Below are 24,244 nucleotides of genomic sequence, written 5' to 3'. Positions count from 1 at the left end.
TGACACATTTTTCTAGGAAGCCATGCTCCATAAACCAATAGATCCCAATTCCATCTCTTATTTTACTTTGTTTTGACCATAAATCATTTTAGGCAATCTAATACATCCTCCTAAAAACAGTCCATGATAAGGATTTTGGCAAGCAAAACCCACTAGTGTTGGCTAGTAGGTTTGTCATTAACACGTGTTTCCAAGGAGATTTTATCAGATCAGAATCCTTTTTTTCTTTTCCCAGGGAATCCCTCCCCTCCTTTTAAAGGAGAATAATTTGCAACTTGATGCTAGCAATTTTCTTTCCACTCAGAGAATGCACACATTTTCCAAGTCATGAGATCAAAGTAGATTTCTCATTTTGGACCATTGGAATATATATTATTACTGTGTTCTGGAACATTTTAGTTATACATTGTTAGGCAGGGAAAAGACCTCACTGTTTATAATTAAACTGACATTCATTTATTTTCCCCAGCTCTTTGTTCAGGTTTGAATGATCTTTTAGTTATTGGAGTCATTACTTGCTTTGAGCAAGGGCAGTAGTAAATTACAGGGAAGAAAAATTGTATTTGCCTGCAATGGACACTAGGGCAGAGGAGATCCTGCAGAGAGACATGCATTTTCTGGAAGGACACCTAACATTTAACAAACAAACATGTAAGTGAAGCTGAACATTTCAGTGGAATTTCCATCTGAGTTCTCTCTGCAACAGACCCCTATAAAGGTTTGAGTGAAAAGTTTATTTGGGATTTGTGGTGGATAAAGGTAGGGAGTGTTGATACAGGAAAGGGAAGGCAGAACACACTATAGGTCATTCTCTTAATCTAGATACTAGAGGAGGAGACTGGAACCCAACACTGTTGAAAGATTCTGGGAAATAGGAAAAAACACAATCTTCTAAATTGCTTCACATTCAGGTCAAAGTTGCTGAACTACACCAAATCCTGAGATTCGTTGCCTGAGGGCCATCTAGGTGAGAACTCCTTAGTACTTCTGGACTGTCATGTGTGAGAGCAGCAAAGCTTTCAGCAGTTCCAGGAGGAAAAAGTCTGCAGACACAGAGTTGCAGATCCTGATTGGCCATAGTTTACAAATATTCCGAGGGATATGGGTGGGGAAATGAAAACTTCTGCTCCAAGTGGAGATAAATAGTAGAGAAACTGACACAAAAACAATTCAACTGCCTATGTGCAAAAATGGACCAATCAACCAGGGTCGACAGTTCAGAAAGAATTAAAGGGAGTTTTATATATATATATATATATATATATATACATACATACATACACACCCACACACACACACACACGTACATATCATGTATCTCTACCTATCTATCTATATCTTGTGTGTGTGTGCATGTGTGTATTCAGTTATCTTATTTGTGACTTGAGCTTAGAGTTGTTGGACTGAACACATCTTTGATGGATTTTGACTTCTGAGTTAGTGAACTAAGATAGAGACAGAGAGCAAAAAATGAACAAAATTAGGGAGTTTTTGCTAGTTCAGCTTTGTACATTAAAACAGAAAAAATAGACTTTAAGAAGGCACAGTTTCATTTATATCACCTCTTTCAACTTGGATTTGTGTAAAATCTGGATGAAGAATTTTCACATTCTCGAGGAAGGATCTATGTTTTAGCTATTTTGGTGATTCAGTGAAAGCAGCCCCATGCACACAGTGCAAGTTAAAAAGATGGAAAACTTTTAGCTTCATGGAAACCAAGAAATCAAATCACAGTTCTGGTTTTTTGTTTCTCTTCTTCTTTTTAGTTGAAAAGGCTGTCTTTTACAAAAGGGCTCATCTATGGTAATATCATAATGCTTAAAAATAAACAATATAAATAACAAAAAAACTTGGGAGTTATTTTTTGTGTGGGGATGAATGGTAGGTTGTATTTCCTGACTCTTAATCGTAGATCAAGGTCTCTGTTCTCGACTCTTAATCTGCCTATCTGCCCCTCTTTTTAAATTCCCACTGTTAAGGTTACGCTTCTGAGGACAAAAATGTATAACTTGAATTATCTCTGTATTATCTGAATAACACTGTAAATGATTATAATAATTAACATATTAGTAAAAATAAGGAGAGTCAAGATTAAATGAAACTTCTTAAGGCTGTTGTGAATGAGGCACTACGTGTGGGCTTAGGGCAGCTGAGGCAGTCATAGTGTGCGTGTGTGTGTGTGTGTGTGTGTGTGTATGGGGCGGTAATGGGAAGTCCGTCTGATTCTACCTTTTTTATCTTTGCCTTCCATACTTGAGTTAATGAGGCAGGAATCAGAAGCACAGAATGAGAGTCGGAAAATTCCAACCACTCTGTACTAAAGAAAATAAATGAAAATCAACAAAACATATAGACACAGAGAGATAGGCTTAATTTGAAATATATCACATAGGTGCTCTAGAGAAAGACTACGAGGGTTTCAAACGTAAGTGACCTTTTTCTAGTACTTAGCTTTACTACACCTTACTTTTCTCATTGGTAAAACATGTATATTTATATATCTTTATTATTAAGTCATTTTCAGGGATAAATAAGCTAATATACGCCGAGTGCTTTAAACTATGTTTGGCATACGGTAAATAATAGACATTTCTCATTATTAAAAGAGGAAAATTATGTGTGGAATTTTATTATACCAAGTAAATTTACCTTGGGTTTGCTTATATTTTCCATTTTCCAAGTAATTTTTTTTAAGATGACTTTGATGTTCCAACATTAAAAAAACTTCCTCTCACCTTCTTTTGTGATAGTCAAAGGGTGCGCATTGCACAAGTTCAGTGAGAATTTCCTGTATTGTGGTTCCGGAAACATTTTAGAAGATAGTGATTTTACTGCTTCTTGTTCATACTACACATCCATGTCTCATCAGCAGATGATGCAAGCACACTTGAATACACAATTTTTCTTTTTTAAAAAATTTCTTCATACACAACTTTCAGGTTCCTCAGCCTCCAGCTCAGCTCCGTGATCTAACCCAGTTCTTCTTGAACAAGCAGCCATCGTGCCTTTCCTGCATCGACACTGGAACAGCATCTCACATGGCAGGTACGTGCAGCCCAAGTCATAAAATGAAAAAATAAAAATAACCAGGACAAATATCTTGTGGGTATGGCTAATTTGAGGCAACGCTTTAAGAAAAAAGTATACATTTTTAGCCTTCCCGTGTATCTGCACTTTCTACTTTAATTTCATTTTTCTGATTCTTCATTCTGTAACTTAGAAATGCTTTTGTAAAGATTTTTCCAACAGGTTTAAAGAGTGGATTCTGACAGGGATAGCTCTAAATTCTGATTGGAATCTGAATTTACCAGGAAAAATATAAACAACATAATTCTAGCACGAAAATAAATAGAGAATGTTAAATATTATCAACAAAATGTTTAAAAGTGTTTTGTTTTTTTTTTTAATTTACCATTTGTGTTGTGACATCCCCAAAACCACCCAGATTAACAGTTTGACACATTGGACTGTTGTGAATGACAACACCCTTTGGTGCACTAATATTAATGCAGAATCTCCTGATGCTAAATTATGTTAGGGGAAAAGCCTGTGAGCAAGTAATTTTTGGTATGAGAAGATGTAATACATGTAAAAAATGATTCCTGTAAAAAAGTGGTTTTTTACGTATCATAATTCAATGTACTGTGAAATGAACTCAGGTTCCCAAGTTATTACCGCTACATCGGTTGGGGAACCTCTCATCACACCGTGTCTTCTCTTCACGGTACAGCCTCTACAAAGCTATGAGCAGCCTGACATTTCTCAGTGTAGTGAATACACTGAGATTAGCAGAAGGACACACTCGCAAGTAGTATTGATATTATTGTAACAATGATGGAATATGTTAAATGAAAGACTCTGGGTCTAGGCAAACTTTCATTTGATTTCTGACTTGGGTACTTAATAGCTCTGATTCCTTGAGAAAATAACATTATTAATGGATCCTACATTTTCTCAGCTACCTAATGGCAATCAGATTCTCTATCTTGTGATTTTTTTTGTTGCTGTTACAAAAATAAGAGTTTGTTATATCAGCCCACAAGACCAAACTTGGTGCCTGTTGATCTCTTTTTACTACAGGTCTCTAAGCTTCTTTGTCAAATTAAAAAATAAATGGTAAGTACAGTTTGATAAGATAGAGCTGATAAAGAGGAAAAGGTATGGATAATCTCACTGAAGAATAAAGTTCATCATATAAAATTTTTGGTATTGGGTGGAGTTCTGAATGGAATGTCTTCATTTTCCAACATTTCATTGGCAAAATGATTGGGTTATTAAACCAAGGAACTTTTTGGGTTCTCTCACTGGTTTCTGCTTTTAAGAACTTCAGCTCCTGTGTTTGTTCTTTAAATCTTTATCCTATCTCTCTTTCTTTATAGCTTTTCAGACCACTCCATGGAGGCTGATTTCTGGGGTCTTAGGAGTAATGTGCCTTTTGTTGGTGGCTGCTTTGGGAGTTTTGTTGAAAAATTGTAAGTTTTTCTAGTCAAGACTATATAAAAAGATCAAAATTGTGATGAAACTGTCTTACAGTAAAGGTTTCATTTTGCTAATGCATAATATTTTGTTATTTCATAAACCTGTGTCTGATGAAGTAAATTTCTAATCACTTCTTACAGCATTTACTAAACAAAGTGTTCAGCCAACATTCTCTCCAGGACCCTCCACAGATCTCCGGGAAGGTGGGTTCCATACTTTGGAAAACTTTAGTGCTGGTAGAGAATGAAATATTCTTGTTTTTCTTACACAGAAGCATGAAGGGATATTATGCTTAGTAACAGAAATTATAGGATAGTCTCATTTTATTGCTAACTTAAGAATTTATTAAATTACATTGAATGTGTGTCATTTATATATGAAGTAATAAGGAAAATATTAGCCTGAAGTGACCTATTTTTCCTATGTGACTGCTCATGTTTAAGTAACAAAAGCAAATTACAGTAAATATTGTAGCTGATCCTAAGTGCCGGCTTGTGTTTCATAACCCATACTTTGATACCTCTTTACCTTTACCTCCGCTTCTTCCATAACTCAGAAAGAAGCACAGAGATTTCTGCAATTCTAAACTCTACTTAACCAGTGAACGTCAGCTCAAAGTCCAAGTTTTTAAACGTATCTTTTCCTAAATGATGTCTCACCATCTTCTGTGTTCATATAGCACTTCATTCATATCTTTTTTCCCTCAGCGTTTTTCCAACTTTATTGAGATATAATTGACATATGACATCGTGTAAGTTTAAAGTGTACAATGATTCACTTATTACAATATTATTACCACCATAGCATTAACTAACACCTCCATCACGTCACACAACTATCATGTCTTTTTGTGGTGAGAATGTTTAAGAAGCTCTCTTGTAGCAACTCCCAAGTATATAATACAGTGCTGTTAACTCTAGTTACAATGATGCACAGTAGATCCCCAAAACTTAATCATCTTCTAAATGGAAGCTCGTACCTTTTGACCAACAGCTCCCCATTTCCCCCACATCCCAGCCCCTGGTAGCCACCATTCAACTCTACAATCTCAGCACCATTCATTTGACAAAGATTTGAGTGCTTACCACATAATATGACTTTTATCACTGAGGATGGTAAATGTTGAAGACACTATCACTAGTAAACTGGATGGTCAGACTTCAAGCTAAGTGCTTTATTAACTTCATTTTGAAATAAAATATCCAGAATTATTTTCTGACTCGGGAAATATGCTAAAATGCTTTCCTCCTTTACATATCTCTTTTATCTAGTTCACTTTTAATTACACAGCAGAGATCAACTTTGGGTCATTTCCTCATAAAAGGTTCTTCTAACCGCCCCCCATCCTATACCCTGCTACACAATATTTTAACATACTGAATTTCTTGTGTATACTTACACAAGTTATCATTAAATATAATTCATAAATGACTGAAATTTGTATAATTCTGTCTCTATCTCTAGAATATAATCTTCATGAGGAAGAAGGGTCATGTCTGAGTCATTCAGATTAATATCCCCTGAACTGTGGTGTATGCAGTAAATTCTCAAAGAATAGCTGTAGAAAAAATTAAATAACAAGTGAATAAATAGCACTGAGAAAAACTGAATCTCCAATGTCATCAAGTCATGTTTTGTTTTTTCTCTTAGGATCTGGCTGCTGTTCTTGCCAAGAAAAGTGGCTTGGCTACCAATGTAACTGTTACTTCATTTCTAATGAAGTAAAAACATGGAAAGACAGTAGAAATTTTTGTGTTTCGCATAATTCCAGTCTACTTCAGATACAAAAGAGAAATGAACTGGCATGTATTTAATTCCGATTTTTCTACATTTTTTTTGACCTAGGAAAATATTATCTAAGTAAGCTGAATACTTTGATGCAAGTCTTTAATCAGATAGTAAATAGGCAGTTATATTTGAGCTAATTTCCTATACTTTGAAACAGTCATAAAATCTACACAAAATTTCTCAAAGATTTACATTATAGGAACGTGACAGATAAAGTACAAGAAACTTTTTAGAGAGAATTCAAAGAATAAATAATAGATCATTATTTTTATTCAAAGAACTTTGAATTTTTAGCGCATTAATTGAATTTATAATTTATTTTGTAATTATATAGCTTTTGTTATCACTCTTGGATATAACATGGAATGAATATGAAGAATATTATAAAACAATTACCCAACTCTTAAGAAAAAGTGAAAATTTTCTCTAGCTCCATGCAGAACCTGTGCTAAGATTTATCCCTCAAGATACTGTTGATTTGAGATCAAATTTGATTGTTGATCCCCAGTGAAGGAAGTGTTCCATGAAAGCTCTAATTCCCTTTATGACGTTTTTCATTCTTTCAAGAAGTGAGATTTTGTGGTATGTTTTCCTCCATAAATAAATGGGCTTGATGAATGAGAAATATGAGGCATGTGACTTGACTATACCTCCTAAATTAAAAGTTAAAACTGATTTTAGTTTGTATAATTGAAAAACTGAATCTGAATACTGGACACTGACTTTCTTAAAAGTACATGATCCCTAGAATAGATTCAAAATAGGTTAATATATTGGCCTTTGTTTCCAAACAGCATTTTATGAACTCCAGTTCCTATTATTACTGGATTGGACTCTCTTACAGTGAAGAACGTCATGCCTGGTTGTGGGAGGATAATTCTACTCTCTCCCAAGATCTGTAAGTTTCTGGCATTCAAAACCTTTTTCTGTTCTTTTTGAGTTTATCCTTAGATCTGATCAGAGAACGTAACATCCAGGAACACTGTAGGTAAGATATCCTGTTTAGGACATGAGAATACAGAAAAGAGAATCGATACAACAGAATAACAATTTTAGTCCCAACCACAACACCCAAGTGTATGCTCAAGTGACATGAAGTTAGTGTACTTGTGACTCTAAAAGAGCTTTTGATGTATGCTTTTATTTCCTGCCTTGGTACAAGCACTTGGATATGTATGTACATGTACAGATTCTCACATACACAAAAGCCGTCCAGAGAAAAGAGTATATCCACTATTTTCCTTATTCTGGTGGAGCCCAATATTCTCCGCATCATCCCATATTTCAAACATTCTGGGCTTATTTTCTGTGTATTTGTAATCTTCAAATCTCATTTTCATTCATAAACGTGGGATTTACAGTATCATACAATGACAGGTTTTATGCTCTGATTTTTTCCCTAGACTAGATTAGCAGATGCATCTTAGAAGTAAAGTATATAACATATCAAAACCATTAAAAACAACAGCAAAAACAAAAAAATCCCCAACTTCATTGCTATTGATTATTGATGCAATAGCTGAGTTTTTGTAACACTGCACTCTGAAACTGTAAAAACTGACTTGAATGAAAAAAAGATAATGACTCAATGTGGTAATATCTCATTAAAATGATTTTAAATTTTCTATAGTTCTATCGTTTAACAAAAGCATCATCCTTGAACGTTCTCATTTCCTTTTCCTAATATATTAAAAAATTCTTCTTCATTACAGATTTCTATCCCTTCACCATCCTAATCTAAAGAACTGCATAATATATCGCCCAAGCGGAAGTGTTTCGGATGTGGACTGTGGAAGTAAATATCGTTATATCTGTAAGCAACAGCTTATTTAGATGTTTCTTGGGGCAGAAGAGGTGTGCAATGAAGATTCAGTATACTTAGAATGGTAACATATATTACTAACTACCTACTTCTGGGATCTGTAAAATGTTTCAAATTGTGTCTTATCAATCATATAATTTTCATATACTTGAAAACGTGTTTAAATTTTTTATCAAGATATAATTGACATATAACATTATGTTAGCTTCAAGTATAAACATAACAATAACTAGACACTAAGTCTAATTAACATCCATCATCATATATAGTTATAATTTTTTAATTTTGCCATGTGTCTTAAAATTGATGAAATGTGTGCCTACACCTAAAATTATAGTCAAGACAAATAATTTCATGAATATTAATGTATATGGTAAATAGTGAATTTAATAGTTTATGCATATATTCTTGGAAATTCTCTCTGCAGAAATTTAAATAAAACTTAATTTATGCCAAATAATATATATCACATCATATCAGTCCTTTGTATGGTGTACTAAATTGAGAAGTCCCATCCTCATCTCTCTTTTTCTGGAAGTAAAAATAATTTTAGTGTTCTTTTTTAATTCTTTCTGGATATCTATACATCTACATGTTCTAATTTAGAGTTGAAAGTGCCATATAATAGCTTCTTCATATGTATCACCTGGCCTCAGAGGGGAACACATTTGTGTGTCTTCTCTTGATGCTACAGAGTTCTGCAGAACAGTTGGAAGTCTTTGGCCAAATATATGGTCTCACGTGATTGCTTTCATATTTTGCAAGAGGAAAGGGCATCTAAGCCCTGATCGCATAAATTTATAATACTTATTTCTTTACCTCACATATCTTTCTTGCCTTATGCTTATCCATCAGTAAAAAAAGCCATTCTTACATGTACATTGAAGATTTTAATCTCTAGCCAGTCCCCAAAGCCTTTTCCTAAAAGTATGTACCAAAAACGAAATACTGTAAGATGTTACGGAAAAACCCGAACGAACTTTTGGGCCAACCCAATAATTACCCTTTTTTTTTTTTGGGTGGAGGAGGGGCTAGCTCATTTTATTGAAGGATTTCTAAATAGGTAAAAAAGGGGTGGGAACACAATGAGTTCTGATGCCCATCTGACCTGGAAGAGATTTTCCCAACCTCACAGATATCAAAAGCCAATTCCCTTTTTTTAATTGTTGCATCTACATCTTAAAAATTTGTGTATTGACATCTATATTTGCTCTCTAGTTTTATATTTTAATTAAATAATAATAATTAGGAACCCAAAGTTGATTTTTAAAATACAAAGAGTCAGGAAGAGGAAAGAACCTCTTATGTTTTATTTCTCAAAATATAAATATAATAGTACTACAACTTGAACTCTTCACATTCTTGTATGCAGGTTGACTTAGGAAAAATGCACTTAAGTTGTACTATGCAAAATTCAGGATAGACTATAACATCTTTCAAATGTTTAACTTGGACTAAGCGAACATGCATTGCACTTTCTAGATATTTGAAATGTTTTGCCTTTGCTGTCCATGTGATTTTCATAATAATATAGTTTAATTGAATTTAAAAAGAACATTATAGGCAAGCTTATAATGAAAATAAATAGTTTTCTGTTCCAACTGTCCCATCAATCTGTCCTCTTCCCACAAAAAATTTCCTCTGAGTTTTTTGTGTGTTTCTTTGTTGTTTCCTACCTAGAGTGGTTTTCTCTGTAACGAACCAAGGATAGTCTATTTTCATAATTTTTGTCCAGGATGACTCTCAACTGTGTTTATTTAGCCGCATTAAAGTATAGGTTCAAATCAGCCTTTTTTTTTTTTTCTGAGAACTCATGAACATTTATTACAATGTTGCAAGAACAATGAGGGAACGGAAGGTGTTAAATATGACGGATGATGTCTAATTTCAGAGAGTAATCTATGTCAAAATTGTCTCCACTGAGGGAAGAAAATTCCTGTTGCCACCCAATTATAGCTCAGATGTTTTTTAAGCTCCCATATCATTTCAGGGCTTTATGATGGAAAGTGCTGATTTGAATGAAGAGTACTGGTCACCCATGGCAGTGTCCTTCTCACTTCTGGCCCCATCATATTAATCACACTCAATCCAGGACCATCTGACCCATTTCATTTTTATTATTTTTTCTCCCACTCTTACCTGCATTCTGCTTTCCTTCATCCTGAAAATATCTTTGTAGTCCTTGGGATGGGAACAACTTTTTTTATAGAAAGGTTTTGCACAAAATATTTTTTCCCTCTGATATGACATTTCTGATATATTCTCTGGAATATAGACACTTATTTTTCTTTTTCTCTCTGTTTTTTGCTATGAAATGGGCTAATGTACATGAAAGGATCTTGTTGAATGACTATCTCAATGTTGGATATAGAAGAAAAGGAAGAGGGTAAGGAAATTTGTAAAAAACACACAATATAACAAAATAATATTGCCAAAAGTCAGTTTATTCTCTCTTAATTTCATCCTGTTGCTTTGAATGTGTTATCCATTGCCCTGAATGTATGTAATATGGGTTATGTATTGGTGCATAACAAATTACACTAAATTTAGAAACTTAAAACAACACGTTTATTATCTCACACTATCTACGGATCAGGAACTAAGCACGGCTTAATTGTGTTCTTTGTTCAGGGCCTCACAAGGCTGGAACCAAGGTCTTGGCCAAGCAGTATTCTACCTGAAACAGAGTCCTCTTCCAAGCTCATTCAGCCTTTGGCCAGAATTTCGTTCCTTGTGGTTGTAGGACTGAGACCCACAGCTCCCCTTTCCTCCCCATAAGCAGTCACTAAAAGTGCTAGAGGTTTAGACAAAGCTGAATTTGAATTCTTAGTTCAATTTTGACTATTTTTGAAGCTTTGAGCAAATAATTTTATTATCAGAGCCTCAATTTTTCATCTACACATTGGGAATATCTACCTTGTGAATTTTCTGAGAAGTAAAAAATGTACTTGAAAAGCAAGCATATAAAACAGAAATGAGAACATAGCAGATGCTCAGTTAATAACTGAGGTAGCTTGCTGCTTTCTTACTCCAGATTTCTAAATTATTGGTAATTTTGTTATCTTACCCTTTACCTTATCCTTTATAATATGGTGTAAAGGATCATGTCCAACTTATTTAGTCATATCCCCTGAGCACTTCACACTCCTCTGATGGAGGTAGATAAGAAAACGTAAAAATAATCTCACTGAAGAATAAAGTACTCCACTTAAAAATTATGGAGTTAGGGGTCTGAACAGAACATCTTCCTTTTCCAGTGTTTCATTGCTCAAATGGCTATGTATCAAGTAAACGACTTAAAGACTAAAAGACACATCCATATATTTATTACACAGATCCCAGAGCCTTTTGAATTCTCCCCCAGTGGTTTCCATTTTTAAGACCTCCATCCCTTAACTGATTCTTTCTTCTCTTTCTTCCTCTGCATCTTCTCAGACTGTTCCATTAAGGTTTATTCCTGAGACTCTAGGAGTGCTGCACCTTGTGTTGAATTACGGCATGACTCATTTAAAAGTGGTTAATTTTCTTCCAGAGAAGCTTTTTGAGACTCAAACCTTTTCAGAAGCATTTTTACCATAAAGGTTTTATTTCACCAATATATAACATTCTTAAAATTTCATGTATTTCTTGAAACTTGAACCTAATCACGTAAACATCTAATGCTTTCTTACAGCGTTTTCTAAACACATTTTCCAGGCAATATCCTCTCCAGGAACCACCATCACCATGTAGGTTTCAATATTTGTAAATATTTGAAAACCAACCCCAGTGGTTGGTTTAAATCTGAAAATAGAGGTTTTCCTCTACTCCACCACTCAGGAGCACGAGGGAATATAACAGTAATAAACCTTCTCTTTCTTCATTGTAGGCGGGTCCAACTTTAACGTTCTCTAATGTAAGGATGATAGTAAATGTTTAACATCTGTATGTTAATGAATAATGGAAATATGAGCTTGATATGCAAGCTTGTTTCCTTTCTGCCTGCGTATGATTATGTAACAGATTACAAACAAAATACCACAAATGTTACAGCGAATTCTGATTACCAGCCTGTGATTGCTCATAGCTTTTGAGGCTTTCCTAACTCTTTTCCTTTGCTCCTGCTATTAACTACATGACTCAGGAAAAGGTACAAATATTTGGGCATTTCCAAGTCCTTCTTATCCAGTTCAAAATCCAATTGCTACATGAATTCTTTCTTTCCCTGAATGCTTCCTGCAATTGTTCCTCACTCTTGTGATCATGTAACACTTCTTTCATGACTCGCTTCAGCAAATTCAGCAAATTTCATATGGCAACACTTGAGTTCTTACCATATACTGTGACTTGTGGGTACTAAGGAGAGAAAAGTAAATAAGACACCATCACTAGCATATCATGTTACCAGAATTTCAGCTAATTTTTTTTTAATCTATCAACCTTTGGAGGAAAATAAAAACACTTTCTGAACATCCATCAAAATTCCACCACTAAACTACCTAATTAAGGGTGCACAAATATATTTCTTTTCTTAGTTTATTTACCAATAAAAAAAATTCATCAATACACAAGGTTCTTTTCCAGCTCAGGAAATGTGAAAATGCTGTTTCCTTTGCCTGTTAAAATTTTCTCATTTACTTCCCCTTCTGTTTAACTCCTATTCACCTTTAAGAGCTCAGCTTGTAGGTCACTTCCTAAAAGGCATTCTCCTAAGCACGCCCATCTCATTCTCTGCTACATGTTTTTGTTTTTTTAGCAAACTATGATTCTTGTAATGTTTTCCACAAGAATAACTTATTATTATTAATTATTAAGTTATCAATTATAACTTATTATAATTGATAAGTTATTAATTATAGTAACTTATTGTAATTAATAAGAATAACTTATTGTAATTAATAAATTATTGGTAATTTTATTATCTTACCCTTTACCTTATCCTTTATATTATGGTGTAAAAGATCGTGTCTGACTTATTTAGTCATATCCCCTTAGCACTTCACACTGCAGTGCATATAGTAGTTTCTCAATTAATGTTTGTTGATAGAAATGAACAAATAACAAGTGGTTTTTGATTGAGTAAATACCAGTGAAAAATGTTGAAAATAACAATATTATTAATCATGTTTTATTTTCCACTCGTAGACTCTGGCTTCTGTGCTTGTCCAGAAAGTGGATTGAGTACAGATGCAACCGTTAGTACAATATTTTGCTAATGAAGAAAAAAGTTTAACAGAGAGCTGGGTTCTCTGTGCTACTTAGAATTTCATTATACTTCAACCAGAAGGCAAGGATGACAAGTATGTACTTAATCCTGATTTTACACATTTTCCTTTGGTAGGCAGCTTATCTAGGAAAACAAACTAGTCAAGTAAGTTGAATACTTTGACCTGGTTTCTAATTCAGATACTAAATGAATAGCTATCTTAGAAAAAAATTTGTCTCTTGAATCCCTGTACCTTGAAATACTCATTACAAAACTGGCATAAAACACCTCAAAGATTTATAAAGTAGGGATAAAATTAAAGATATCATATAGAGTGTATATAGCATTTTAGGGAGAATCCAAGAAGCAATGATAAATCAACACTTATATACATCTAAAAACATAGAAATAGAATGCTGTGATGCCATGAAAGTAAAATAATCTCAGTATCATTAAAACGTATGTATTTTATGTCTAAGGGACTTCATAATGTACATACCAAGCACTATTGTTTCAAAATAAAAATGTGGAAGCAAATATTGTTATATATGTAAATAATCATGTATAATAATTTAATTTTAAAAATAGTCCAGTAAGTGCAGGAGGAATAATAATTGCTTTTTTTCAATCAATTATCTATTTCTGGAGTAGGTAAAATGGATCAATTTGTATCTTAGGCTAAGATGTATTACAATTTGAATATCTTTGAAGGAATTCATTTTATTTTATTTTTAATTAATTAATTTAATTTATTTATTTTTGGCTGTGTTGGATTTTCGTTGCTGCTCGCAGGCTTTCTCTAGTTGCGGCGAGTGGGGGCTACTCTTCGTTGTGTGAGCAGGCTTCTCATTGCCGTGGCTTCTCTTGTTGTGGCGCACGGGCTTAGTTGCTCCGCAGCATGTGGGATCTTCCCAAACCAGGGCTCGAACCTGTGTCCCTGCATTGGCAGGCAGATTCTTAACCATTGCGCCACCAGGGAATCCCTCCTTTTAATATTGAGGAGATTTCTGTGCCACTTGAAATTATAAAGTAAATTATTTTATGAATATTCTGATCTTAATTTTATATGTTAAATACATAGTATTTTTTTCACCATACCTCTTTTCTTAGCAATTACCTCAACACAGATTTAAATGAAGATTGACACCAAATAATACACAACAACTTTATTTCAGTGCTTCATGTGATCTACTAACTTGGGAAGTTCTATCCTCACTTTTCAGAAAAGAAAAATGATGTCAATGATTTATTCGTCTCACTCTTTCTGAATGAAAATGTGGATTTTTAAAATAAATTCAGAGCTGAAAATGTATACAACAGTTTGCTAATATATATTATCTGTGATACTGTGATATTATAAGAAATGTATGTTTGGTCTCCCTCCCTGGTACCCGATTCAGAGTTTCTAAAACCCTCATAATTTCCTGAGTGAAATGTGAAAGGAGCATCTTTTGTGGTTCGTAATAAGCCCTTTTCAACCATTTCTAAATTTATGCTAATGAGGTGACTCTTGGATAACTAGGGCTGGTTGTCTGAGGAACCAACCATATGGATTAGAAAGTTAGAACTTTCAGCCCCACCCTCAGACCTACAGGAAGGGGAAGAAGGGCTGGACATGAATTCAATCACCAATAACCAGTGATTTAATCAACCATGCCTACATGATGAAGCCTCCACAAAAACCCTCAACAAAGAGATTCACAGAGGTTCTGGGTTGGTAAACACATCCATATGCTGGCAGGGTGGTGCACCTGTCCAGAGAGGGTGTGGAAGCTCCCTGGCCTTTACACATACTTTGTCCTATGCATTTCTTCCATTTGGCTGTTAGTGAGTGAAATCAAGTCTCCCTAAAACCAAGTTCCCTTAATGAGTTTATGATTAATCTTTGATTAATCGTATGATTAATATGTATATCTATATATTTATATGTCTCTCTCTATATATATATCATTTGAGAGAAAAGGGAATAAAAGTATGAGTGACAGAGTGGGGAAAGGGGACAGAGAGGAAAGGAAGGGAGAAAGAGTTGAAGAAAAAAAAAGCTGCTAGGAGGGAAATCAAATGAGCTCGAGTAGTCTTAAAGAAACTATTCTAATTATTATTTATTTTTAGTAATTTCATTATTATTATCACTGTTATTATTAGATATGACATTTTATGATAACATTGTTAAGTGGTATAAAATAGAGGTTTAAAGAAAATAAATGAAATACAAAATTTCACCAGGGTACAGCATAATCAACCTTTTCATAGATGTGTTTTGTGACTATGAATAACTTGGGTATATTATCCTTTAGTATGAGAGTAAAAACATTTCACATAGATTCCTATCAAATTTTCTAAAATGTTTTAATCAGGAAAAATATTTTTCAAATTTTTCTCGAATTAGAGTTTATTTAGTACACAAAACGTTAGTTTTGAAGATAAATTTAACTTTTTTATACTTTGTATAGAAATCTAATAAACAATTGCAGCAGTAACAAAGAATCATAAGATGTATCAAGAAATTCATAATACAGTGGGGAGACCTTAATGAAAGAAAGATAGGAGGAGATAACTAATGGAATGGTGACAAATGAAGAATAATGAGAATAATTGGAAGAAGAGGTGAATTGTTATTGAAGGATCTGGAAGTTTTATTAAAGGTGGTGGAATTTGATTTACAGATTGAACAAACTAAAATTATAATCAGCAAATACAGGAGGAAAATGTACTAGAGAAGGAAGAATTTGAGCAAAACATTGAGATTGGAGAAGTGCTTATGGTATGTTGAAAAAGAACAAGAGTGTCAGTGGAATTGTGGGGAAAATGGAAATAGGTCGAAGTGAAAGATGAGACTGAAAAGAAAGCTGGAACAAGTGAAATTGTGGAAGAATGTGAATGCCAGGCTGTAAAGATAAATTTCAGTTGACAGAGTTCAGTAAAGCCATCAGATCATCTTTTGCATTTTTACTTATCAGTAAATGACATTTATAGATTTGCAATTGTGAATAGACAATATTAAGAAGACCAGAAGTGATATACCAACTCATTAAGTAACACTTAGAAAATAATATTTTTTCAATCTTAAAATATTTTCATATTTGTAATTATATTCTAATCACTAGTTATTCAAGTTCATTCCCAACACTATTTTATTCAATACCAATTTTACTTATGGATTTCATAATTTACATGAATTTAAAATGTATTTTTCTGTTTATTTTCATGTATCTCTGCCCTACAGTAATGAGTGATGATGGTGTAACTTACTCCGATTTGCAACTTCAGCCATCATCTTAGCCACAGAGAAGGCAAAGACTTGAAACTCCTAAGAGAAGAGGTCTTTTGTGTTTTAAACATCAATGCATTTTGTGTTTTCTACACTTTATCTTAAATTGCACTTAAAAATATATAAAATTACGCATTATCATGCTCATATGCACACACACATAATTTAAATGTTTTTCTTTTGTTTTAAAAGATTTTTTTTGATGTAGACCATTTTTTTAAAGTCTTTCTTGAATTTGTTACAATACTGCTTCTGTTTTATGTTTTGGTTTTTTGGCCACAAGGCATGTGGGATCTTAGTTCCCCGACCAGGGATCGAACCCGCACCCCCTGCATTGGAAAGCGAAGTCTTAACCACTGGACCGCCAGGGAAGTCCCTAAATGTTTTTCTTTTACTAAACAAGGAAAATAAGCACTTTTGAGGGAAGACTGACTTTTTCCCTATGAGAGTCCATAATTTTAACTATGTTGTAAACATTACATCAATATTTTTAGAATGAGTAAAATATTTGGGGATTGAAATATGTTTTATCATTTTCTGTCATTTAAGATATCAATACTATATAATAGGATATTTGTGAAATAGAGAAGTGATAAAATGTAGAGGTAATTTCACTATTCTAACACAGTTGCTGTGACTTGGATTATTTTTCTTGTTTTCCTGATTTATATATTTGCTAACTTAGTGTGTTCGAAGTGTATCTTTTTCAAGTGTCATGCTTCTCACACACACGCTGCAGTGCTATTACTTTACTGGTATGTATGACTATACGGAGTTTGACTATCTTCCTATCATTTGAAATTTTCTTTAATTTGTATTTTCCCTGTTGCTAATTTGCATTCCTTGGATGTTTTAAATTAATAAGTGGAATGATTAGAAGTGTGCTGTGTATTAATGCGCTAGTTCTATTTTTTCTTACATGAAATGGATATTCATGACTTTGGCTAAGATGTATTATTTTTAACTAGGGCCTCAATTGGTTACTTTCCAATTTTTTAGATTGTTAATTATTACAATGTTATGTATGATATACACATTTACCATGTGGCTAATGATGAATTCATTAATTCAATTTTGCTTAATATATTGTTAACAATTTTTTAAAAGCCCTTTTATGCCTTATACACTCTGCCTGTTATGGATTCAGAAATTGTGTTCTTTTTTTATCTCTCATGAACTATTCCTCTTACTAGTGTATGTACTTCTTACCAATGTAGTTACCATTAGATTTGTATGGGAAATCTAATGGTCTGGGAACACTTTATTGATGATATTATTAATTGTGTGTATATGCATAAGTACATGTAAAATGACATACTTCACCATTGTTCTTGTTTTTCCATATGTCAAAACAGAATGATTTAGAGTCATTATCCTGTCTTTTAAATTTACCTTTACCTAACAATATTTCTTAGTTTTTCACTGTTTATAAAGTGCTTTCACATATGGAAATCAATTACAAATGAACTCCACAAGGTAAGTTTCTTTTTTATACCCAATATACAAACATAAGCAGAGACATGGTGGTTAAATGGCATGTTACAGACACTGGAGTCTGTAATTGTTGGAAGTCAGTCTTTACCTGGGAAGTTCAAGGCCTTTTCTTCCTCTGATGACTCTCAACTAACTTTTCAACAAGGAGCTGGATGTTTTTCTTTTTCTAGTTTTAACTAAATTTCTTAAAATACAACCTTTGCTATATACCTCACTCAGGCAACTACAGCTAAGGATTGATGTATGTGATGGTAAATGCTTCACTTCACATTGTGAAAACAAGAATCTATCAGTATTTCTTGAAATGTTAGTTGAAGATAATTTTGGCCCTCAGGTTTCACTGTTTATAAAGCAAAGGTCAAACTTTTTTCCAGATATTGGTGATGTATTCATGGCCATAAAGAAAAAATATGAGGGAAGAGTAGAGTAGTTTCTTACAGGTATTATTATTCTCAAAGTGCTACATAATTAATATGCAAAATTATAATTTACCAAAAAGAAAGAAAAAGGAGGTAACATGGGACATTAATTATATCACCAAAAATAACATAAGTAAAATTTGGACATAGGCCTTTTAAATCATTTTTACATATATATAATTATATGAGTGCATACATAAAAACATTAAAATAATACCATATATTACTTAAATAAACTTATATTTTCTTTTAACAAAATGCAAGTTTACTCTATAGCTTTTGTTTTCACATGATATAAAATGCTTACTTTCACTATTCATTAAATATTGGACTGTCTGTAGTTTCAGCTTACCCTCTTGTCTTTCATTTTTACATATACTCCCTAGTGATTCACCTAGTTTTTTGGCTGTGAATATCATCTAACTGCTAATGACTCAAAATTTATGTCAAACTTGGATTTCTCTCCTGCATTCCAGACTAACTACACAGTATTGTAATCCAAATCATCTCTTGAATGTTAATAGAAATCTCAAACATGTACTCCAAATTGTACTCCTGATATTATCCACCCAAATGCTCTCGTACACTTTTTCTCACTTATATGCTCGCTGTCACGATTACATAAATGTTTTGCACAAATTTGACATTTGAAGTGAAAGACATGGAATTCAGCCAGATGAATACAGGTTGGCCACAGGTCCACTGTTTTTCACTGATTCCACCTTGACAAGTAGGTTTAGATAATATTAAAGACTCGGAAGAATGCAAAGTCAAGAAATTCAAGTTTAAGGAGTTTAAGAAGATATATATGTATTATCAAAGTTTGGAGCAAAGGCCTAGAGGATCTGAAAGGTAAACTCTGCTGTGTCACCTCTACTGAGAAGTCCTTGGAGCAGGTTATTCATCTCAGATTCCATGTTTTCTATTCAGATTATATTCTTATTTTCATTATGTACTTAGAAGTTTCAAATCTCTACTGAAATGTCCCATACGTTTACGCCAGTTTCCGTCTTTCCCACTAGATGCTTTAACCTATCAATCATTGTTATTTCAAATTCCCTGCCTGGAAATTACAACTGATCCATCTCCAGATCTGGTTTTTAATGTTTTATCTTTTAAAAATGTTCTACTCAGTGCAGAATTTATTGCTCAGACAGGTGGATTTTCTGTCCCTTTCGCTGTGGCATCTGTCCTGTATTGGTAGATTTTGTGTGTGAGGCAATTTCCCCCAGCGGAGGTCCTCTGCTCTGTACAATTTCAGGATCCCGGGCAGAAGATGGTTTTCTGTCCCTTCTCTAGAAGCACGTGGCTTTTGCCTATTGTCAGTGCAGGGTACAGGGTGGGTTAGATTTCTACCTTTTCCTCCAGTAGCAGGTGAACTCTTCCTAGAATGGGTGAGGTGGCAGGTGGTGGAACATTTATTAATCCTTCCCCAGGGGCAGTTTGTTTTTTGGGGGGTCCTGGAGTCTGGACACCCATGGCACCAGGTGGGTTTTATGTTTGTCCCTCAAGGACAGACATTAACCACCTTGTACTTAGGCAGGGCTCAGAGCAGAGATGGTCCTCTCCAGATTTACCCACTACACCCACAAACTTTGGCAGATCCTGTAGACCCCCATCAGAGAGAGGGGTTCTCTCAAGCTTCCCAGTGGAAGCCAGCAGAGAATAATTGGCAGTTGGGTGTGAACTCCCATTAGTCTATGGGTACAAGAGATTCTAAAGTCTCATGATAGCCTGCTCTTAGCCTTGAAGATTCGTTGAAATTCTTCACTGTTTTATGACTGCCACTATTCCTCCTATGCTTTGCCAAAGGTGAAATAGAGTTTGTGTCCTGTCTTTCCAAGGAAGCGGGGCTTCACCTCTTTAGAATTCAGATCACCTGATCACTTTCTAAATTCAGCTGCTTCATTCCCTCAAAATGAGTTATGATTTTGTAGATTACCTTCCTTTTCTCTATTTTTAGGATGCGAGCTATGTTGTTGTATAGTTTACTACACCTAAAACAGAAGAACTCTAAATAAACCTTTAGAAGCTGATGTCACAAGTTTTATTCAAATCTTTCTACAGATCATCCTAATCCATCTTCTTCATGGAAATTCGTTGCAGTGATTCTGTGGATCATCTGCCTGGGGCTTCTTTCGTCTGTTGGATACTTAGCCATTGAGTGTAAGTCACAACGTGAAATAGAAGTTTGCTTTTCCATTACTCACGTAGTGAAATCTGTTGAAGATAGTACAGTGTTTTGATCATTTCTATTCCTTTACAAAGTATAATATTGTCTGCACAGAACTTAAGATAATTTCTTAGAGACACATCAAAATATTGTCCATTTTTAAGCATATCATGAACATTACTTAATGCCTTACTATTTGTTCTCATGTTTCCTTTACCAGAAATGCCTTTAAAAAATTTTTTACTCTATGAAAAACTTGCTTACACTGTTATCAGACCAATTTTTCTTTCTTCTGTGATCGATTGCTGTGTGAAGTTGCTGTACATATATTGTAATTTGATTTTTATAATTTTGACTCTGCTAATCCAACTCTGCAAATTTGAGTTATTTGAAGCAAGTGATGTTTCATTAATCATTTTTGTATTTCCAAATTCAGTACAATGTCTTACACATAAGAATGTGTCCAGTTATTTTTCTTTTCGAGTTTAAAACTGACCTTTCTGAATTCTCTTCAATGAATAAGAAGTCATTTCAATCAGAAGGATGTCCAGGAAATATCTCCTCTAACAAGGAAGTAAATAAAACAGGTAATTTTGGAAGAGTCCCTGAGTCATAATTTTATTGCAGGAGAGAAGTGATAATTAACTATTTTGCTTGATACATGTAAATGTATATGAGTCAAATCTACTTGTATGTCAAAAAGTATTTCTCTTGTAGTCCTGTGTATATTATGTATACACTCAAAATGATGGCACTATCAAATGATGACCTAAAGTTAAATAAAATACTTTGACAAGGTATCTGTTTTGGGATATCTATATATAATTTCATTTATGTATCTCTTATTTTCTAATTTTTGAAAGTTACAGATTTTTAAAAATAAATATATACATGTTTTATTTTCATTGTGAAGACAAAGAACATTATGTTGACAATTTTAACAGTTATATATATTGGATATATTTCCCGATACATTTCTAATTTTGTCATTAAAAAATTGTTTCCCAATATGCATCTTATGAGTCTTGAAGACCAAAATGTTTTCAAAGAAGTGAGTTATTAATTTAAGATAAATTTACTACTAAATTTAAGTGCACACAGTCTATAATGTAAAAATCAGAAGACTTTTTATTTGTAGACAGTAGATTTGCTGTGTCAATTTACTGGATGTGATTTGCACGATGGAAGTCATTCAGTTATATTCTAATTTTTTAATAGTTTGGAAATATCCTGCTTGTTCAAACAACTGGCATCAGTATGGAGAAAACTGCTACTGTTTTTAAAGAAACACACTTCCTTGGAAAGAATGTCACCATTATTACACTGATTTAGATTCAAGATTTCTTAAACTGAATATTGAAGAAGAGATGGCAAAGACAAGATTTTTGTTTCATAAATTTCAGTATCAGAAAATTTTAGAATGACAGCAGTCACTCGAGTTTTATATTCTTCTGAACTACCTTCCGTATCATAGTCACAGAAATCTTTGCAATTTGTAATTTTGAATGTGTACTTCAATAACACCTGAGTGGTTTTCCCCAGCACTTGGGGTAAAGTACAAATAACATGTAGATAAGGTCACTTGTGATCTGATTTCTACCTATTTCTCTGGCTTCCTCTGCTGTTAAGGACTCTCCATAACACAGCTCTAAGGGAAGTGTGCCATGGTCTCCAGCTGTTTTAAAGTTATTTAAATTCATCATGGTCCCCCTATGCTCTTTTATGCCCTTTTTCCATTTACCTGTGACAAATTTTATCTCTTTCACCTCCCATCCCAAACTGTTGCCTCTCGGTTAATACATCCTCATTTTTAAGATTTTAGCTTATTAGACGATCCCCTTGGAAAATATTCTTGGTTCACTAAAACCTGTTAAAATCCCCTGCGAATTCTTCTCCTTTGATCTTGTATTTCTGTTCTTGTAGCATATGTCACTTCTCATTACATAAGCTCATTGAATATTGTTCAATTTTTCAGTGCCTAATTTAAGCAACTACAGTTTTAAGACTTCTTGCTCACTTTTACAACCCCAAACTTACGAAAATGCCTAGAATATAATGTGTACTAAAAAAAATTGCTCAGTGAATAAATGAGTCATTAGCTCTGGACATGCAGCTTATGGCTGAAGAATTTATGGTTAATCCTTCCAGATTCTCTTGATATAAAGAACAGAGAATCCAAAAGGAAGTTTACATGAAATATGAGCATTTAGACTATTATATTCCTCCTTTTCAAGGAAAGCTCTACTTTCTGATTTATTTTCCTCTTCCTCTCTGCAGAATTTTATAATAAAATTGTCAAAAATGCAATGTGGTATGCAAAAAGAAAAGTTTTCAATCAGTTTATACTACAACTACCAACAACTGAAATGGGTTTGGCTAGATGGCACACAACTTACCCTGAACAAGAAAGTCTCTTGCTGTTTTAAAATTTCAGTAAAGAATAATATTATTTTCTTCTAAATCTAAATAGTCAGTGTAGATATGGACAGATATTAGATTTCATAACAGGTGTAGCCATAATAAATCAACAAGGAAATGACAGGAAAGATGGAAAGAAGGGAATAAAATACTAAGTAAATACTAAATTTTATACTAAGCTAAATATTTTACTTTCAAAATTCATTTAGGTTGCTGATTGAGTTATTACCATTCTGCATTTTATTAAAAGGTAATTGAATAAGTAAACTTGCATGAGATTACAAAGTGAGTACGTATCAGATTTGTCATTTTAACTTCAATATAGTTTGACTCCAAGACATGTGCACATAATGAAATTTTCTGAAAGTGTGCTCTCTGCTTCTCTAGGACTCTCCCAGTGTACTTTGTATTAGTTTGCTGTCATAACAAATCACCACAAACTGGGTGGCTTAAAACAACAGAAATTAATTCTCTCATCGTTCAGGAGAGCAGAAGTTTGAAATCAGGATCTTGGTAGAGTTGGTTCCTCTGGAAGATCCTTTGCCTTGAAGGAGCTAGCTGAACTTTTCCAGGGAGAAAACTGTTACTGATTATTAAAAACAATTTTTTGTACTGTATATACTGTAGAACTTGTGTATCAAAATGCTAATGTATAAAGGAAATCTAGTAAACCTCTGTGAAAATACAAGATATTCTGGCAATCCTTGGCATCATTCAAAGACAGTCAGCCCTGAGTGCACCTTCCGAATCCTCAGGTCCAACCAACCATGCAGATACAGAGGGCTGACTGTACTACTCCATTTTATACGAGGGATTTGAGCATCTGTGGGTTTTGATATCCTCAGGGGTCCTGGAACCAATCCCACTCCCCCCCACACACCCTGGAGACAATGGGATGATTGTCTATACCTCCAACTTCCATTGCTCCTTCTCTGCATCTCTGTGTGTCTATTGCTCTCTTATGAGGATATTCTCATGGATTTAGGGCACAATCCAATATGCTTTCATTGTCATCCTAAACGTAGTTACATCTACAAAGAACCTATTTCCAAATAAGGTCACACTTTGAGGTTCTGGGGGTCATGAATTTCTGTTACTGGTTACATGGACTAGAGTGACAATATTGGAGATTTAAAAGTCCTCAAATTGTCACTTTTCCCAGAAGCCATTTGCTAAATTCTGAGATAAGACAGAG

The 24,244-nt window shown here is 33.9% G+C and overlaps 2 protein-coding genes across 2 annotated transcripts in view; one reads left to right on the top strand and one right to left on the bottom strand.

The window, feature by feature from the left end:
* Window positions 1-24,244, bottom strand: part of CLEC12A (C-type lectin domain family 12 member A) — a 340,991-nt gene that overhangs the window by 249,570 nt on the left and 67,177 nt on the right. The gene's annotated exons all lie outside the window — the stretch shown is intronic.
* On the top strand, window positions 7-9,868 carry KLRD1 (killer cell lectin like receptor D1). Its single transcript, XM_082419221.1, has 6 exons — window positions 7-3,045; window positions 4,380-4,472; window positions 4,620-4,682; window positions 6,130-6,281; window positions 7,062-7,165; window positions 7,980-9,868. The coding sequence occupies exons 1-6, from the start codon at window positions 3,039-3,041 to the stop codon at window positions 8,098-8,100; spliced, it is 540 nt and encodes a 179-aa protein (XP_082275347.1). The 5' UTR covers window positions 7-3,038; the 3' UTR covers window positions 8,101-9,868.

Source organism: Balaenoptera physalus, assembly GCF_965194825.1.
Source record: "Balaenoptera physalus genome assembly, chromosome: 13".
NCBI lineage: Eukaryota > Metazoa > Chordata > Mammalia > Artiodactyla > Balaenopteridae > Balaenoptera > Balaenoptera physalus.
This window is presented reverse-complemented; position numbering and strand designations above follow the sequence as displayed.

What these genes read in the sequence shown, in the direction of transcription:
- KLRD1 (XM_082419221.1), top strand. An exon ending in CTCCACAGATCTCCGGGAAG is followed by an intron (nt 4,683 to 6,129) that starts GTGGGTTCCATA and finishes TTTTTCTCTTAG; the next exon opens with GATCTGGCTGCTGTTCTTGC. An exon ending in TCTACTCTCTCCCAAGATCT is followed by an intron (nt 7,166 to 7,979) that starts GTAAGTTTCTGG and finishes TCTTCATTACAG; the next exon opens with ATTTCTATCCCTTCACCATC.